The sequence below is a fragment of the Nerophis lumbriciformis genome, linkage group LG02 (assembly GCF_033978685.3).
Source record: "Nerophis lumbriciformis linkage group LG02, RoL_Nlum_v2.1, whole genome shotgun sequence".
Classification (NCBI taxonomy): domain Eukaryota; kingdom Metazoa; phylum Chordata; class Actinopteri; order Syngnathiformes; family Syngnathidae; genus Nerophis; species Nerophis lumbriciformis.
The window spans coordinates 16,943,650-16,962,605 of record NC_084549.2 but is presented as its reverse complement, the minus strand read 5'-3'; the positions used below and the strand labels follow the sequence as shown (position 1 = coordinate 16,962,605).

The following is an 18,956-nucleotide window of genomic DNA, read 5'->3' as shown; positions in this document are numbered from 1 at the left end:
TAAAGTAAATTTCTAGTTATTTTTTAAAGGCACAAAAAACAGGTCGGGTATTGAGAAACTTACATTTATGAATATACAACTTCGCCAATAGTATAATGAGGTTGCAAAGGTCAAATTCCTTTCCAATGTTTTTGTCATACTGTGTAAATCCAAACAGCACAACTTTGAAACAAAGCACACATTTGTCATGAATATTATCAAGATTCTTCTAAGGCCACACGCCATTACGACACACTTTTGATTGACAGGCCTCTCATCCAATAGCAATAGTAGGACTTGCCTCTGGTAGCCAATCAACTTCGTCTCCGTGCTCTGTGGGGTCTCTTCTTGTGTTTCCGGCCTTCCTCGGCCTCGCGTGGCTGCCCGTGGCGGAGAGGAAAGAAGGCGGTTGCGGATGTTTGTAGCGGGAAAAGAAGCTACCAAACCATACCAAGGGAATGCGAAGCCTCGCCGCCGAACTCTAAGACGTTTGTGCACGCCCCCCTCTCCTTACGCCTCCTGGTTTCTCATGGAAGCGGATGGATTTGTGAGGAGGCGTCGGATGACCGCGGAGACTGCAGGCAATGATCCCGGGGTTGCTGGTGCATCTGCCGGGGCAGAAGTCCGATGGCTGGGGGGTCGCTTCCTGGGAGTCTCGGAAAGTATCGTGGGCAGTCTGACACCGCGGATTGGAGGCGAGACGGAACTGCAGACCGTTGAGTTGATCCGGAGCGCACAGGAGCAAAGTGATAACTCTGAACCGGACTACGAGGGCTTGCCGCAGGGAGCCTCCACCAGCACGCACATGTTGGCCGGAGCCGTGGCCGGCATCATGGAGCACTGCCTCATGTTCCCCATCGACTGTGTCAAGGTAGCCTAACGCTTGGCGGCTAACTGGCGTCTGTTCCCCCCCCCCCCCCTCCATTGCTTAAATATGTTAGCATAGCTTCTTAGCCTCCTTGCTAACCTAAACACGCGTCACAAGGTCAGTTAGCTAGCATGCTAATCTGTATTTACCAGTTAAACCACCGTTAGCATGTTGCTAACCTTTTCAAACAAGTCGCCCACTTTTATTTTGTTTTTGGTTAAAGTCAAATATTCCGCCTGTTTTGTAACCAATGTCCACACACGTTTGCCTGTAGTTAAAGAGTTAATGAAAAGTTGAGTCAACAGTTGGCCTTCTTAATAGAGGCATGACACTGACCCACGATATTTAATTTCGTTGCATTTACACTTGTATTAAAAGTAAAAAGAAAACGTTTAAGTACCACTGATAGTCACACTAGTGATGGGTTGATGAGGCGTCATGAAGCGTTTCGACACATTGCAATACTGTGTCGATACTGTGTCACTAAATACTGACATCTGCTGGACATTAAAAATCCCTACAGGCAACCTATGGACCGACTCAACTGACACTGATTTTATGACCTAGTACAGTGGTTCTCAAATGGGGGTACGTGAAGGTATGTCAAGGGGTACGTGAGATTTAAAAAAAAAAAAAATTCTAAAAATAGCAACAATTCAAAAATCCTTTATAAATATATTTAATGAATAATCATTCAACAAAATAAATGTTTAGAATTAAGTTCATGAATCCAGATGGATCTCTATTACAATCCCCAAGAGGGCACTTTAAGTTGATGATTACTTCTATGTGTAGAAATCTTTATTTAAAAGTTAAAGTACCAATGATTGTCACACACACACTAGGTGTGGCGAAATTATTCTCTGCATTTGACCCATCACCCTTGATCACCCCCTGGGAGGTGAGGGGAGCAGTGAGCAGCAGCGGTGGCCGCACCCGGGAATCATTTTTGGTGATTTAACCCCCAATTCCAACCCTTGATGCTGAGTGTCAAACAGGGAGGTAATGGGTCCCATTTTTATAGTCTTAGGTATGACTCGGCCAGGGTTTGAACTCACAACCTACCGATCTCAGGGCGGACACTCTAACCACTAGGCCACTGATTGAATTGAATCACTTGTTTATTTTTCAACTAGTTTTTAGTTATTTTTATATCTTTTTTTGTCAAATAGTTCAAGAAAGACCACTACAAATGATCAATATTTTGCACTGTTATACAATTTAATACATCAGAAACTGATGACATAGTGCTGTATTTTACTTCTTTATCTATTTTTTTCAACCAAAAATGCTTTGCTCTGATTAAGGGGTACTTGAATTAAAAAAATGTTCACAGGGGGTACATCACTGAAAAAAGGTTGAGAACCACTGACCTAGTATATACAATAATATAAACCAAGTCATTGTATTTCATTTAAGATTATTTCATATCTTCATTAAAATAAAAATATATTTTTATATTTTTTTAGATACAGTCAATAAATAATGTGAACATGTATCATAACATGGAAAGCTAAGAGAACGTGTTGTGAATGAGGATGCTTGTGGGCTGGGAATTTTTTTTAATTTATATTTTTACACATTTTTATAAAAAAAAACAGTTTTTCCAACGTATTAAATTTTAGACGATTTCTCTTAGTTATTATATCTCCGGCTGTAGAAAAGACCCGCTCACAGGGCACAGAGGAGGCGACACAGTTCGCGTATCGGTCACGTGACCAAAACAGCTCATGTTCGGTCACGTGACCGACACAGGGTTTTGCTCTATGAACTCGACACATGCGCCGATGCATCGGTGTTGCCGGACCCATCACTAGGTCACACACACACACTAGGTGTGGTGGAATTAACCTCTGCATTTGACCCATCCCCTTGTTCACCCCCCTGGGAAGTGAGGGGAGCAGTGAGCAGCGGTGGCGGCCGCGCCTGAGAATCATTTTTGGTGATTTAACCCCCAATTCCAACCCTTGATGCTGAGTGCCAAGCAGGGAGGTAATGGGTAATATAGCGTTTTTATAGTCTTTTTAATCACATGAGATCACTGTGGTCACCCCCCCCCCCACCCCCACACCTGATTTGCAGTGTGGGTTTTATAAGGCACACTTAGGCCATGTCCACATGAACATGGAGAGTTTGAAAAACACATATTTAGGGTTAAAACGATCTCCATCCACACAAGTGTAGTTTCAAAAGTGTCTATGTCCCATCAGAAGCCTGAAAAAAGTAGCAATATCTGACTTAGTGGCATTATTATATTATCCTATTACCGTATTTTTCGGAGTATAGGTCACACCGGAGTATAAGTCGCACCTGCCGAAAATGCATAATAAAGAAGAAAAAAAACATATATAAATCGCACTGGAGCCAAACTATGAAAAAAAACTGCGACTTATAGTCCGAAAAATACGGTATGTTTATTTTGATATACTAGACCAGTGTTTTTAAACCTTTTCTGAGCCAAGGCACATTTTTTTAATAGAAAAAAATCCCGAGGCATACCACCAGCATAAACATTAAAAAAATGAAACTCAGCAGCTGATAGTGACAGTAAAAAGTGGTTCTCGCAATTGTTGGATATGAATTCAAACCATAATTAAGCATGCATCACTATAGCTCTTGTCTCAAAGTACTGTCATGACCTGTCACATCACGCTGTGACTTATTTTGAGTTTTTTGGTGTTTTCCTGTGTGTAGTGTTTTAGTTCTTGTCTTGCGCTCAGATTTTGGTGTTGATTGTCATGTCATGTACGGATGTACTTTGTGGACGCCGTCTGCTCCACACACTAAGTCTTTGCTGTCGTCCAGCATTCTGTTTTTGTTTACTTTGCAGCAGTTTTAGCTTCGTTTTGCATAGCCATCCTTAAGCTTCAATGCCTTTTCTTAGCGGCACTCGCCTTTTGTTTATTTTTGGTTTAAGCGTTAGATACCTTTTTACCTGCAAACCATCGTTGTCGTTCCCGGCATCTACAAAGCAATTAGCTACCTGCTGCCACCTACTGATATGAAAGAGTATTACACGGTTACTCTGCCGAGCTCTAGGCAGCACAGACACTCAACAACGGCACATTTGCAGATTAAAATGACTGGTTTGCAAAAATATTTGTAGCCCAATTAGGTGATATTACATAATCTCCCACGGCACACCAAACAATATCTCGCTGTACTAGACGTACAATGACATGTACGATATCTTTAAAACTAGTCTGCACGTAGACAGAGCCCTGGAAACATTATTTAAGAGCGAATGCACGCCTGTGCTGCTGAAAGCCAACACTCATAGAATTATAACATGTTCAGCAACATGGTGATGTATTACATGTGTATTGAAGTGTACATTATTTCTAGAATCAGCACGCACTAACGAGCCAAGGAAACCATTTTGCATTTTTAAGGTAATTATAAAGAATTTAATCATGGATATAGTGCTATGGTACATGTGTATATTGTCTTTAACATCAGTACACACTACAAGGGGGACGCTATAGTTGCTTGGTAGCTTTTTACGCGCGAGCACGGTTGCGCCCGGCTACATCTACAAAAATGGAAGCAAGACACGTAAGTTAACTTAATGATTGGTCGTTAAACAAGGACTAAAAACATAAGATAATGTCGCACCTACAGTTGTGCTCATAAGTTTACATACCCTGGGAGAATGTATGATTTCTTGGCCATTCTTCAGAGAATATGAATGATAACACAAAAACCTTTCTTCCGCTCGTGCTTAATGGTTGTGTGAAGCTATAAACTGTGTTTACTCTTTTTAAATACAAATGACAAAAGAAAGTACCCAAATGACCCAGATCAAAAGTTTACATACCCCAGTGACTTTGATCTGATAACATGCACAAAAGTTGACACAAACAGGTTTGAATGGCTAATCAAGGTTCCAATCCTCACCTGTGACCTGTTTGTTTGTAATTAATGTGTGTGTATAAAAGGTCAGTGAGTTTCTGGGCTTCTGACAGACAATTGCATCTTTCATCCAGTGCTGCACAGATGTTTCTGGATTCTGAGTCATGGGGAAGGCAAAATAATTGTCAAAGGATCTGCGAGAAATGGTAATTGAACTGCATAAAACAGGAAAGGGGTATAAAAAGATATCCAAGGAATTGAGAATGCCAATCAGCAGTGTTCAAACGCTGATTAAGAAGTAGAAAATGAGGGATTTAGGTAGACCAGCAAAGATTTTAGCCACAACTGCCAGGTAAATTGTTCGAGATGCAAAGAAAAATCCACAAATAACTTCAGCTGAAATACAGGACTCTGAAAAATTGTGGTGTGGCTTTTTCAAGATGCACAATAAGGAGGCACTTGAATGGTCGAGTGGCCAAAAAGTAACATTTTGGTCTCATCACTCCAAATTACTTTGTTCCAGAAGTTTTGAGGCTTGTCTTTGTGCTGTTTGGCGTAATGTAAGCGGGATACTTTGTGACATTTGTGCAGAAATGGCTTTCTTCTGGCGACTCGACATTGACTTTGTCATTTTGATTTAAAAAGAGTAAACACAGTTGTTTGCCAATAAATAGCTTCACACAACCATTAAGCATGAGTGGAAGAAAGGTTTTTGTGTTATCATTCATATCCTCTGAAGAATGGCCAAGAAATCATACATTCTCCCAGGGTATGTAAACTTCTGAGCACGACTGTATCTTATGACACAGAGCAAAAAGTCTTGCTTGTCAAAGTTGTCCCATCAGCTGGAGGTTCGACAGAGATCGTATTCAAAACAGCTGACTGTCATTTGCTCCGGCGGTAGTGTCACAAAGCCCATTTTGATGTGTCTTTTTTTATTAATGTTGAGTGAAAATAGCAGCGTGTTTACATTCAAACATACAGTCATCCGTGTTTAAAGCCAGCAAGGCCGTGTTGTTGAGCTTGGAAACAACCGTCATCACATGTCTCCGTTTGTGCCGTGTCCACGCATACGCTAAGCGGACAGTTTTGGATCCCTACACTTTGGCCAGCGTTTATAAAAATCGGCGTTTTTAAAGACAAATGTATGCGTCTGCGTGTGAACAAGAGGCCTAAACGCAGAGATAAGTATGCGTTTATTAAGTATCTGTGTTCGTTTGGACATGGCCTTAGGGAGTCATGACCTGATGACCATAAGGTCGTCAGGTGCTTGTGATCACTGCGGGTGCTAAAATGGCACCAATTAAGTGCATACAGCTGTCCATGTCACACTGAAAAGCAACACACGCCCACACTTTATCCATGTCTTGACCACCTGTAGTCTCACAGACCTGGAAGGTCTTGAGCAAACATCCAAGGCACAGACTAGGCAGGTCTGTGAGCAAACATCCAAGGCACAGAGTAGGGATGTAACTACTAGGCTGGGCGATATGGCTGAAAATTGTATCACGAAATAAGTTTTTTAAATTTGTCGATAGGTCTGGGCGATATGGACGAAAAAGTATATCTCGATACAGTTTTACTTAAACTCGATATTCGATATATATCTCGATATATTTTTCGGTACAAATATACGTATAAAGATATAAATTCACACACTAGGGCCAGTTTTTTAGTGTTGCCAATCAACCTATCCCTAGGTGCATGTCTTTGGAGGTGAGAGGAAGCCGGAGTATCTGGAGGAAACCCATTTGATGTCCATTTTTTGAAATCTAAAAAACTGACGCACTGTTCCTGTTTTATGGACAATTATTTCGCTCTCTGAAGCACTAATTTTTACTTTCTTTTCTCCATGCAGAGAATCAACAGTGAGACAGAAACATGGTGCAACCAATCTTGATAGTTGATACTGTTAAAGGATTGGCTGTTTATCGTGTCACTCCCATTGCTCACCGTCACTTCCTGTTTTGCTAGGTTACCAGACTGCAAGTGCCTTTGTGCATGCAATAAACCATGTTCATTCTTGCTGGTTTCTTCAGACCCTCCCAAAAAATATATATCGAACGCATTTTTTAAATTATCGATTGCATGTACATTGAAATATATATTGATATCGTTTTATCGGCCCAGTCCAGATGTAACCATAAACGGTATAATGATAACCCAGGGTAAAACTTGCCACGGTCAGTATTACCGTTTTTAAATCAAAATTATCGTAAAACCCTGATTGATAACAGTTTGATGAACTCACGGACCAGTGACATTTTTCATTTACCGGAGAAGCAAGCAAGCCCTAGCTAGCTTATATGCTAACACGAGTAAAAGAGATCTGCCGCTTTCCCCATTAAAAACGACATTCCCCTTTTTAAACTTGTATAAACACATTACTGTCTGAGCAACTAATATATTAATTTGTGCACATTAAGCCTACAGGCTGATCTCTCTTATAACACAGAGATCAAACAATACTCAAAGGAATATGACAACATAAAGTGAATTTGCGTGATGTAAACCGGACGTGACACATCCAACAATTTACAAATTAAAACAGAAGAAAATAAACACATTTAAACATTCAAATAAAAATAATATGACTTTTAAATGGAAACTGCGCTCTCTTTTGGAATTTTGCCTATCATTCACAATCATTACGTAATACCTGTTTTTTTAAAAGTATGAGGTGGCTAACAATGCAGCTGATGCGACGACACTATTGTGCCCATAAAGACCTCTGAAAACATCCAAAAACTGCCAACAATACTCCATTTACAGCTTGTCACCTGAATATTAACCAAGTATTAACTATATTGTTATAAGCGCTAACGCAAACTAACTTTTTAGCGGCGCCTTGATCACAGCAACCTATTATTGACATTCTGAGTTTCTGCACTGCCTCTGAGTTGGTGAAAGTTTTATTCTAGATTATAAATTGTGCCTCTTAACTTGATAGTGGAAGATTGTGGCCATAAAACGAAAAGTTGGTTAACTTTGACGTTGAATTTATACCCAGAGTTGGCGAGAAAGATAAAAGTGTTTGTGATACCATTTTTATTACTCGCATGAGGATTATGAACATCCTATCAGTCGGCATCCCAGTGAGAGCAGACATTGTACAGTAAGTGCTCGTTTAATTATATACGTAGTTTGTATATCTTGTTTAGCTCTTGGCAATACTACTGAATGGATGTTTATTCAGGGACAAAAATGGCTTGGCTGCAGGCACACAATGGGTGGATTAAAAGTTTGTAAACAGAAGGTTCGTACACCAAAGCACATTTTTATTTGGTCTGTGGTTTGTACATCGACAAGTTTGTACAATGAAGGGTTTGTAAAATCTTGGTTCCACTGTAGCTTGTCTTTCAAGATCGTTTTGTCATGGTTAGAGAATACAAAAAACCTCTTTGCTCTTTAGGAAAGAACGCAAACCTCCCACGTCAACTAAAATATAGATTTTTTTTTTTTAAACAATTCATTGACTGTTCAATACCTCTGTCATCCTTAAGATTAAATGTAATTGACCAGAGCAACCTACTTTAGAAAAGGGTGGTACATTTTGACGCACAGAAGTTTCTGGCTATTGTCCCATAGGAAAGAAGAAACCGCTTTCAGTAAAACGTTCACAGCGTCATTGCTTCAAGTTCATTGCTTGTAGTGGCCAATACAACCAAATTTACCATCAACAATATGTGGAGAATATGTTCTTCTGCAGGAAAGATAAATAGCTTGGTGTGGGTATACCATTTACAGTGACTGGATACTTGCCAACATAACAGGGTCCTATTTGTCAAGACTTTGTTCTGCTGTTGGAGTACTGTGAGGCCTCCAAAATGAGTGTCAATAACATTTGTATGCACAGAGCCTGAAGTTGTAATTGTATCGTATAATTATTTATATCAGTAGAGTTTCAAGGGAAAAAACTTTGTAAAGAAAGAATATCTGTTTCTCTTTTTTTCTCGGCCAATCTTTCACTAGCCATTTCAGGAAAATAGATCCATTTTGCTATCCTGAGTGGTCACGAGAGCACTCTGGTATTTTGTCAGCATTGGTGAAAGCCTCAAAGAGCCTGTTTTCTACTGGTTTAACTTTTTGCAGTATGGAAATTATTGGCGTCATGTTTGTTAATTTGGCTTTCTACTTTAATCCGACTTGAATCATTTGGTTTGTGTTCCATTTCAGATACATGGCAGTCCTATTAATCTTGAAGACGTGTCAGGGTTTTTCCTGCCTCTTTGGTCTGTTGAAACATACTGTTTAATGGGGACGTTTTCCATCTTTAGGAACTTAGCTACCTGAACTTTGACTTTTTCTCTCCACTTTGGTCTGATCGGACCCATGGTTTAATGGAAAAGTTTTCTGCCTTTAGGATCTTTTCAACCTTTTGTGTGTGGTTTTTTTTTAGTGTTTGTTTTTCTTCTGCATAGCTGTGTTCTTGAAGAATCTTGTGTTTGTCTACTTTTTGAGAAGTCAGAATATCCACAAAGTTGTATTCTTCAGGAACTGTGTGTTCTTGAAGTACTTATTTATGTAGTTCGTCTTCCATTAAGTGAGTGTTGACTTTGCCGATGGTCTGTTCACCTGGATCTGATGTGTGTTAATGGTCAAAGTTCTTGTTTTGTTTGTTAAAGTTTTCTTGACCTCTCCTGCACTTTCAAGTGACCATTTAGACTTGCTGATTTCCTCTTCAGGCAAAAGTTTAGCATATTGTTTGCTTGTAGATTTTCTACTTTCTCTTTTTCTTTCTTGGACAGAGAAAGTAATGATGATCTCTAATTCAATCCATGTTTTTGCAAAGATATGTGTAATTGTGCTCCTTGTCATCATGACATATTTGAGCCAAATCACAACCACTTTGCCACAAAAGCCCTCTTGTTTTTGTTATTACCGTAAGTCGATCATCACCGCACAGGGTGCATGGGGTTTCAGAATACACCGTATTATCTTTTACGATTGTTTTCAAGAAGAATGCCAGTTTGTCAAGTTGATTGGTTGTTAAACCATTTTTGTGTGGGTCATCCTTGAAATGTTGACACTTTTTAAGGATGGAGTATTGATAGTAGAATAAGTGTGATCAGAATCTTCTAAATATGTTGAATCTGCTAGAGCCTTATTCAAACTTTTAATAAGTTAAAAGTATTTTCTTGGATTGTCTCCGTTTACAGGCGGTAGACTCAATGACTCATGGTGCGCATTGTTGCCTTCACTTGCGCCATGTCCGTAAGCACGTCTAGAACATTGGGCAATCTTTTTTCTCCACCGTGCCCGTCTGTATTTTTTACGGTAACCGGAGTATTCCCAAACAGCCGATTTCGTCTGTTTGAACATAGGTAAGTGTTTAGTGGACCATGGACCATTCTCCTTCACAATACAGCCTGTAGAGATGTGACTAGGGGAAATGGTCCTTCTACAGCTGCTGCTGCCGCATGTGAACTGAAGGATTTATTTTTTACTTTCACTTATAGTGTCCTATTGAAGAACATTTTAGTGGTTTTGAAACAGTCCCTTTTTCATGACACCTACAATCGGTAACCGGCCCATACCTACTAGTGGCCTAAGAGTATTTTACTGCATTCTTGTCTAATCAAGGACCATTGTGGCAACTTTCTGCACTAGGCAAACTTGTTATTTGTCCTATTAGGGAGCTCTTTGCCCTTAATTATAGCACACGGTGTCATGAGGACATACTCACTCTTTGCCAAAGTGGAGAGAATCATTGTTCTTTATTGGTATTTAGGGATTATGCCACTGCTAGTTTCCTCTATGTAATTTCTACTTTGTTGTTTTATTTATTTACTACAGGTATGTTTCACCAAAAAATGTGTGATTTGAGGTCATTTGAATTAGAACTAATCTGATTCTGGTTCCTTGTTTTGATTACAGTTCCCAATGTTTCTCGATTCCGATTCTTTTAAGAGGCTGGGTCAAAGATGTAGTATTTTCATGGGGCTATTTTCAAGCAGTAGATAAATATCAATCCTTTGAACTTGACTATAAATGTTATAAAGTTTCTTTCCACAGGTGTACACTTTCGCAAAATTTTAACTATCTTTGAAAACCTCATACATTTTTTTTAGACATCCTGATGTTTATGTGTTAGAGAGAGAGAAGTTTCAATCAGGGTTGCATGCTGCCGATTCTGATCAGCTATGATCGGAGTACATGTATAAACTATACATTTCTAAATTCATTTAGTGAGTGCTATTGACAGTGTAACAATATCAGCACAATATTTAAACTTGTCTCTTATTTTCTTTAATTACATAAAATTTTTGATCGCAACCACGTCAATGGCACACAATAATTAAACAAAAGCAAAAACTATATTACTTATTGATATTCTTCTAGTTTTGCCCTCAAACTCCTCCTGTTTCCAGGGAATGATTCCCTGAGTTTGTAAACATTAACTAAACATCAAAAATATTATTTTGAAGAAATTAAAATATCGATCTTATCTCCATGGTATCAATCATACAATGATAATACCCTTGGTATCAACACTGTCGATTTATGGATTGAGCCGATTTCCCTTTACGTGTATGCCTGAGAGTGGTCACTAAACGGCAACAGAACATCACAACAATGTTATAGTACCCGCTCTCTAACTCTTACTAATCTAGTTTTTCATTTTAGTTAATATATGGTTACTTTTTGCGATAACAGTTAAGTTCAGTTTCAGTTTATTTGGAACATGCATACGATACAATGTAATTCATCACATATTTCCAGTTGTTTCATTACAGCACGCCCGTAAAGGAGTAGGAAGAAGCTGAGCTTATTTAATCCTACCCCTTTTCATACCATAGCAAATTTATCTGATTTCCTTGTTCTCTGTAACAGAACAGTGAATAAATAAATAATATACCATAGTAAGTAAACAAATATTAAATACATTAATCTATCTTAAAAAAAAAGGGTTTCAAGATGTTCATTATACTTATTGTTCTGTGTACTTTGTGAACACTTGTAGTTTGAACTGTCTCTTAAACTGAATCATATTGGTGCTTTGTTTGATTTTTTTGGTTAATCCATTCCATAATTTAATTCCACATACGAATATGCTAAAGTGTTGTACGAGCATACAAATGTTTTAAATTAGATTGTCCTGACACGCTTTCACCAAACTTCCTTAAAGGGGAACATTATCACAATTTCAGAAGGGTTAAAACCATTAAAAATCAGTTCCCAGTGGCTTATTTTATTTTTCAAAGTTATTTTCAAAATTTTACCCATCACGCAATATCCCTAAAAAAAAGCTTCAAAGTGCCTGATTTTAACCATCGTTATATACACCCGTCCATTTTCCTGTGACGTCACATAGTGATGCCAACACAAACAAACATGGCGCATAGAACAGCAAGCTATAGCGACATTAGCTCGGATCCAGACTCGGATTTCAGCGGCTTAAGCGATTCAACAGATTACGCATGTATTGAAACGGATTGTTGTAGTGTGGAGGCAGGTAGCGAAAACGAAATTGAAGAAGAAACTGAAGCTATTGAGCCATATCGGTTTGAACCGTATGCAAGCGAAACCGAGGAAAACGACACGACCCAGCGACACGGGAGAAAGCGAGGACGAATTCGGCGATCGCCTTCTAACCAACGATTGGTATGTGTTTGTTTGGCATTAAAGGAAACTAACAACTATGAACTAGGTTTACAGCATATGAAATACATTTGGCAACAACATGCACTTTGAGAGTGCAGACAGCCCAATTTTCATCAATTAATATATTCTGTAGACATACCCTCATCCGCGCTCTTTTCCTGAAAGCTGATCTGTCCAGTTTTGGAGTTGATGTCAGCAGGCCAGGGAAGCTAGGGTCGATATTCTTCTCTTGATCATTTTCGGTGGCATAAGGGACGGTGTGAGCCAAGACATCCAGGGGGTTTAGCTCGCTCGTCTGCGGGAACAAACTGCCGCCATTGCTTGCCGTGCTACCGAGGTCCTTTGTCCCTGAATTGCTCACACACTCCGGCAGATTCAATGGGGGTCTGGCGGCAGATTTCTTTGACTTTATCGTTGGAAATGCATCTGCTTTGAGTGTCGCAGGATATCCACACATTCTTGCCATCTCTGTCGTAGCATAGCTTTCGTCGGTAAAGTGTGCGGAACAAACGTCCAATTTCTTGCCACTTTCGCATCTTTGGGCCACTGGTGCAACTTGAATCCATCCCTGTTCGTGTTGTTACACCCTCCGACAACACACCGACGAGGCATGATGTCTCCAAGGTACGGAAAACAGTCGAAAAAACGGAAAATAACAGAGCTGATTTGACTCAGTGTTTGTAATGTGTTTGAGAAAATGGCGGATTGCTTCCCGATGTGACGTCACGTTGTGACGTCATCGCTCCGAGAGCGAATAATAGAAAGGCGTTTAATTCGCCAAAATTCACCCATTTAGAGTTCGGAAATCGGTTAAAAAAATATATGGTCTTTTTTCTGCAACATCAAGGTATATATTGACGCTTACATAGGTCTGGTGATAATGTTCCCCTTTAACTTCACTAAGCACTTATTTATTCTGTTGTTTCAAGCTAGTTTAGCGGCTAGCTTAGCTATTAGCATGCCTGCTCCTGCTTGCTCTTCCATTGTGTGTAACATGTTTAGCCTCATGTTCAGGTCTTGCAGTATTAAGAAAAACATAAAAATTTGATTTTTTTTTGCCGAATGGAGATACAATTAGCTGCTAGCCAACTCTGTGGCAGCTACCGTAATTCTTTCTGTCGGCAGACTGAGCATCGAAAATAGGAATGGGCATTTAAAAATATGGATGGTTTTGGAAGAACCGGAATGTAAGTCTTGGTTGCCATCAGTAGCCGATGCCCAACCCTATACTTCTATTCAACACTGCATCATTTAAAACCTAAAGTTCTCTTTAAATGCTGTGTCAATGTTTACTTTTTCCCCTTTTAATTGTTTGTTTTCCCTACTTCCCCAGACAAGAATGCAGAGCCTCCAGCCAGACCCTGCCGCCCGCTACAGGAACGTGATGGACGCCCTCCGTCGAATCGTGGCCACGGAGGGAGTTTGGCGGCCGATGAGAGGGCTGAACGTGACCGCTATCGGCGCGGGTCCGGCCCATGCCCTCTATTTTGCCAGCTATGAGAAACTCAAAAAGACTCTGAGTGACGCGATCCACCCCGGGGCTAACAGTCATTTGGCTAATGGTACCATAAAACCTCCCATTTACACAAACAGGCAGAGATGTTTGATGACACAAACTATGCACATGTATTTTAACCACAACAGTTTTATTCTGTTTTTATTCCCATAGCAACGCCAGTGTAGATCAATTCTATTAAGTCAGTGATTCACCCCCAAAATAATAGTGTCCTTACCAATTGTGTCCTTATGTCATGTTCTCCATACTCTCTTCCCTCTTTCCAGTGTATTGGGAGGCTGGGTAAGTTGTCTTTCTCCCATACAAACTGCTCTTCCTTTTTTATCCTGCTTTAAAAAAAGAACACTTTAGTCCACTAGGTGTCTCTCTTTGCTAAGGTTTGGCCTCCTGAACCCAATCAGGACCAACATGCAAAATAACATCCATGTTTAGTTTCTAGCATCTGCAGATGTTAAATAGCAAATACATCACATTGATATATTTTTCTGTTTCTACAGTACCTTGCAAAAGTATTCCCTCTGCTTTGGCTTTGTACCTATTTTGTTACATTACAAGCTGTAATTTAAATGTTTTTTAATCTACTTGGTCTGTGAGTTTAGGTGGATTATTTTCCCTTGAAGATTATGGATTTGATGGTTCTCTGTGGGATCATCAAATTAGTTTTTCTTTTTAACCCAACTCTAAGTAATTGTGTGACTTCTGGAGGTGAACGATTGCACCAGAACATTTTAAGGGGCTTCATATCAAAGCAGGTGAAGCCAATTTTCATTTTATTTTCTTAAATTATTTTTTAATATTTATTTTTTTCTCATTTCACGTCACCAACCTAGGTTATTTTGTGCAGATGGATCACATACAATGTAGATTAAAAAACATTTAAATTATTTAACAAAATAGGTAAAAAGCCAAGGGAGTTAAAGACTTTTGCAAAGCGCTGTACTTCTTTCTCATTTATCTTGGCTAACTTTAATTTGTGAGTGGTGCTTATTGCAGGGACAGCTGGATGTGTGGCCACCCTGCTTCATGATGCAGCCATGAACCCATCAGAAGGTATAGACTCTTCCATTTTTATTTTATTATTGTTTTTGTATGATTGGAATATGGCCAGAATTCTCACCTGCTTGAGTATATATACTAGATAGCCCTGGACATGATCGCTAATCATGAGTTAAACTTGGGAGCAAGATGACCAAAAATCTATGTTACGATATTAATTGCGGTCTCCTGCGATAATAATATATGTCACAATATATTATTTTGTATATAAATGACAATATAAATATTACAAAGTGTCATTGCAGGTTGTATTATTCGGTCCAAACTATTAATCTACTTGCTAATTTATGGTTAATATCTGCTTATTTTCTAACTTGTAACATAGTTCTATTTTTAAACACAATTCTGTTGTGTGGATACTTTAAACTAGTTTTAGTCGATAATACAAATGTGGGTGTTGATCCAATACCCAGTAGTTACAGGGGCAGTATTGGTCCAACCATTGCTAATACTTAGAATTTGCAAGATGACCGAATGATTAGATTGTTGATGACAATTATAATCAGACATAAACACAAGATGGCGGTGTAACAATATCAGTTAAATATTTCAATTATGTCTTACAATTGGCTCTGATTTAAATCCTTTGGATTTTGCCCTTAAAGTCCTCCTGTGTCCAAGGACTTATTTCCTGATTTTGGAATTTAGATTTTGAAATATTGATATTATTAAAAGCTCTATTTTTGGCCAAGTTCATACCATTTATATTGTATACTGTATACTATATAGCGCAACCCAACTTCAGAGTGTTGGAATTTTACCTGAAAATGGAAATGGTTTTGTGATGGTCAGAGTTTGACTCTGATATTGATCAATTCTTTATTTGTTACATATAGTTAAAGCTTCCACTGCATTTCACACTCTTGACATTGTCTGGATTAGTCACCTGAAATGGTTTTCACTTCACAGGTGTGCTTGAAGCTCATCAAGAGAATGCAAAGCAGTAATCAGAGCAAAGGGTGGCTATTTTGAAGAAACTAGAATATAAAACATGACTTCAGTTATTTCAACTTTTTTTTGTGAAGTACATAACTCCACATGTGTTCATTCATAGTTTTGATGCCTTCAGTGACAATCTACAATGTAAATCAGACCTGGGCAAATTAAGGCTCGGGGGCCACATGCGGCCCGTTAGGCTTTTCAATCTGGCCGGCCGGACATTCCCAAATAATTGTTTTAGATCTTTAAGATGGAAAGTGTAGCTGCCATTATGATGTGCAGTGATGTTTTAAAATGTACGTAAGTCTTGAACTATACAAAGTTTTTCAATGGTTGGAATCTGCTGTTTTGCATAATATACTAGTTACTATGGTAATCTAAGTCACAGCAGCTCAGACGAGGCACCAAGCAGTGTGGGTGGGGAGTGTTTCTACAGAGTGTTTCCAGAGCAGCCAGCCTGAAATGAGGTTTTTATTTTATTTTTTCGTTTTTTCGCATTTATATTTAGCTGTGTTTGTTGCATTTAAATTATGTCGATCGAGAGGGGGTGTGGCGTTCATACGTTTTCAATATTCAGTGTTTTATCATTCATAGTTAATATTGTAAATCCCACATTCGTTATTGTCATGTACATTCTGGGTGTCTCATTCAGTAAAAAAGCTTGAAATTCCATTCCGTTTTTTAAGGCAGTCCATCATAACGTTTTTAGCATTCAATCAGACATTATTGTGAGGTTTTGTATTAGTGTTCCTAAAAATCAGATATAGCGGCCCCCAGGCAAATTTTTTTCTCTAAATTTGGCCCCCAAGTCAAAATAATTGCCCAGGCCTGATGTAAATAGTCATGAAAATAAAGAAAACACATTCAATGAGGACATGGTGTGTCCAAACTTTTGGCCTGTACTATATATACATCATGTCTTACTCTAACATTGTTGCATTCAAAAACAGTGCAATTTTCTAAGAAGAAAAAAAAACAACCTCAAATTTCACACAGCTCACCTTCAAACTGAGCAATCATATCACAAAAGGAACACATGTAATGCCCGTTTTGGGCCCTAGAGTTGCACAAGGGTCAATATACCGCAGCTCCCCATTGCCAGCAGCACCCGGGACATGAAGCTACCACCAATATGACAGCCGACATGACAGTTCTCTTGGTATTTGCTCGTCTTGAGTCGCTAGTTAATGTCCACCTCTATGCAAGCTGTACACTGACTGCTCTAAAGTATATCAAACTGACATTTGTGTTACTTTTGTTGAATACTACGTTGTATTATTATGCCAACTTACTGTGTATTTTCCCTTTTTTTCTGCTCCGTTAAACCCTGGACATCCTGGCATCCTCCCAGTTGTGAAGCAACGCATGCAGATGTATAATTCGCCCTACCGTGGCGTGTTGGACTGTATACGCGCCGTGTGGCAGAAAGAGGGCGCCGCCGCGTTCTACCGCAGCTACACCACCCAGCTCACCATGAACGTGCCCTTCCAAGCGCTCCACTTCATGACATACGAGTACCTGCAGGAGCTGCTCAACCCCCACAGACACTACAACCCCTCGTCCCACATGCTGTCAGGGGCCTTAGCCGGGGCCCTGGCCGCCGCCGCCACCACGCCCCTGGATGTGTGCAAGACCCTGCTCAACACCCAGGAGTCGCTGGCCCTCAGCTCCCTGTCGCCCAAGCAAGGAGCCCACAGACAAATCACAGGCTTAGCCCACGCCTTCCGGACGGTGTACAGGCTGGGCGGCCTGCGGGGCTACTTCAAGGGAGCGCAGGCCAGGGTCATCTACCAGATGCCCTCCACGGCCATCAGCTGGTCCGTCTACGAGTTCTTCAAGTACGGAATCACCAAACACCAGCACGAGAAGCGGAGAGCGCAGCAGATGGAGGCGGAGACGTAGGACCTGCTGCGAGGAGAAGCCGCACGTGGAATCGCACCAAGATCCATCTCTACTGTCCCATCAAGCATTGCAGAGAAAGTTACCGTCGGGAAAAGTGTCGCGTTGCTTCCCAGCATTGGATTCACCAACAGGGGGCGGTAGCGTTATTTTTGTAATTCTTTTTTTTTTTTTTACCCAGGCAATTCAGAGGCCGAAACAATTATAGTATGGAAATGATTGGCGTCCTGCAAACAGTCTTTAAAATAATGATGAAGAAATTAGAGATTATGAGGAATTAAGCACTGCATATTGTTTAATATATAATGAAACCAAATCAAGTGGAGGCGCATTCGCCGCCATGATGGATCTGATTAATCCGAAGCCTATATTTAATTTATTTTGCCCTTTTTTTATATGAGCATTTAAAATTGAGTCCTTTTTTTTTGGTTTCCCCTAATTTGCTTCCAAGTACTTCTCAGCTATTCACCATTATTGCCTTGTATGCAGTTCCAACTGAAGCTATTTTAATTCATAGCACTGCTACTACTGAGTGTCAATAACAGCGCTTGGCTTGTAGGAAATGAATAATGCCCCCTAAAGTCTGCATTTTAGGTCAGCTTTATAAGCTATCCATGTTGAGTGAATGGAAGCTGTTCTTACTGATTGATGTCTGTTTCCCACTCTCAGTTGCACTCATCAAGTGAATAATAAATTATGAGCAACGGACAGTGCTCATAAATCACCAAAACCACGTTTTGTTTTTTTTGTCGCGTCATACCTCGGCATGCATTGTAAAACAACAATCCCCCCCCCCCCCCCCCCAGAGACTGAAAATACACATTGAACCAGCAGGTCTACTAACACGACAAGAAGGCTCTAGAACTGGGTAAATGATCCATGAGAAAGTATGTCGGAAATTCAAGGAAACAAAAGTGACGACTATTACTCAAAAGGTACACAACAGCAAAGCACTTGACTGAGGAAGGAACTCGGTAAACATGCTAACAAGGAATAATGTGGCTCAATAGTGTCCACGTGGACCTTCTGAAGATGAAAGATGAGTTATGTCAGGCGTGTCAAACTTGTCTTCATTTAAAGCAGGGGTCCCCAAACTACGGCCCGCAGGCCAGATACGGCCCGCCAGTGTCCTAAATCCGGCCCGTGGGTAGTCCGAAGTAAAAAAAAAAAAAAGTATTATATATATTTTTTTCTTTTAATCTGTCCTTCCTCGCCTTTCAATCCATTTTCTACCGCTTGTTA

The 18,956-nt window shown here is 39.9% G+C and overlaps 1 protein-coding gene across 1 annotated transcript; it reads left to right on the top strand.

Annotated features, from left to right (window-relative positions):
* Nucleotides 1-329: 329 nt before the first annotated feature.
* slc25a28 (solute carrier family 25 member 28) lies at nucleotides 330-18,444 on the top strand. Its single transcript, XM_061948473.1, has 4 exons — nucleotides 330-850; nucleotides 13,638-13,866; nucleotides 14,814-14,870; nucleotides 17,167-18,444. Exons 1-4 carry the CDS (start codon nucleotides 395-397, stop codon nucleotides 17,715-17,717), a joined length of 1,293 nt encoding a protein of 430 aa, XP_061804457.1. The 5' UTR covers nucleotides 330-394; the 3' UTR covers nucleotides 17,718-18,444.
* The last annotated feature ends 512 nt before the right edge of the window (nucleotides 18,445-18,956 follow it).

Coding starts and splice junctions, on each gene's coding strand:
- slc25a28 (XM_061948473.1), top strand. CDS start 395: ATGTTTGTAGCGGGAAAAGAAGCTACCAAACCATACCAAGGGAATGCG. Junction 851..13,637: donor TCCCCATCGACTGTGTCAAG/GTAGCCTAACGC, acceptor CTACTTCCCCAG/ACAAGAATGCAGAGCCTCCA. Junction 13,867..14,813: donor TAACAGTCATTTGGCTAATG/GTACCATAAAAC, acceptor TGCTTATTGCAG/GGACAGCTGGATGTGTGGCC.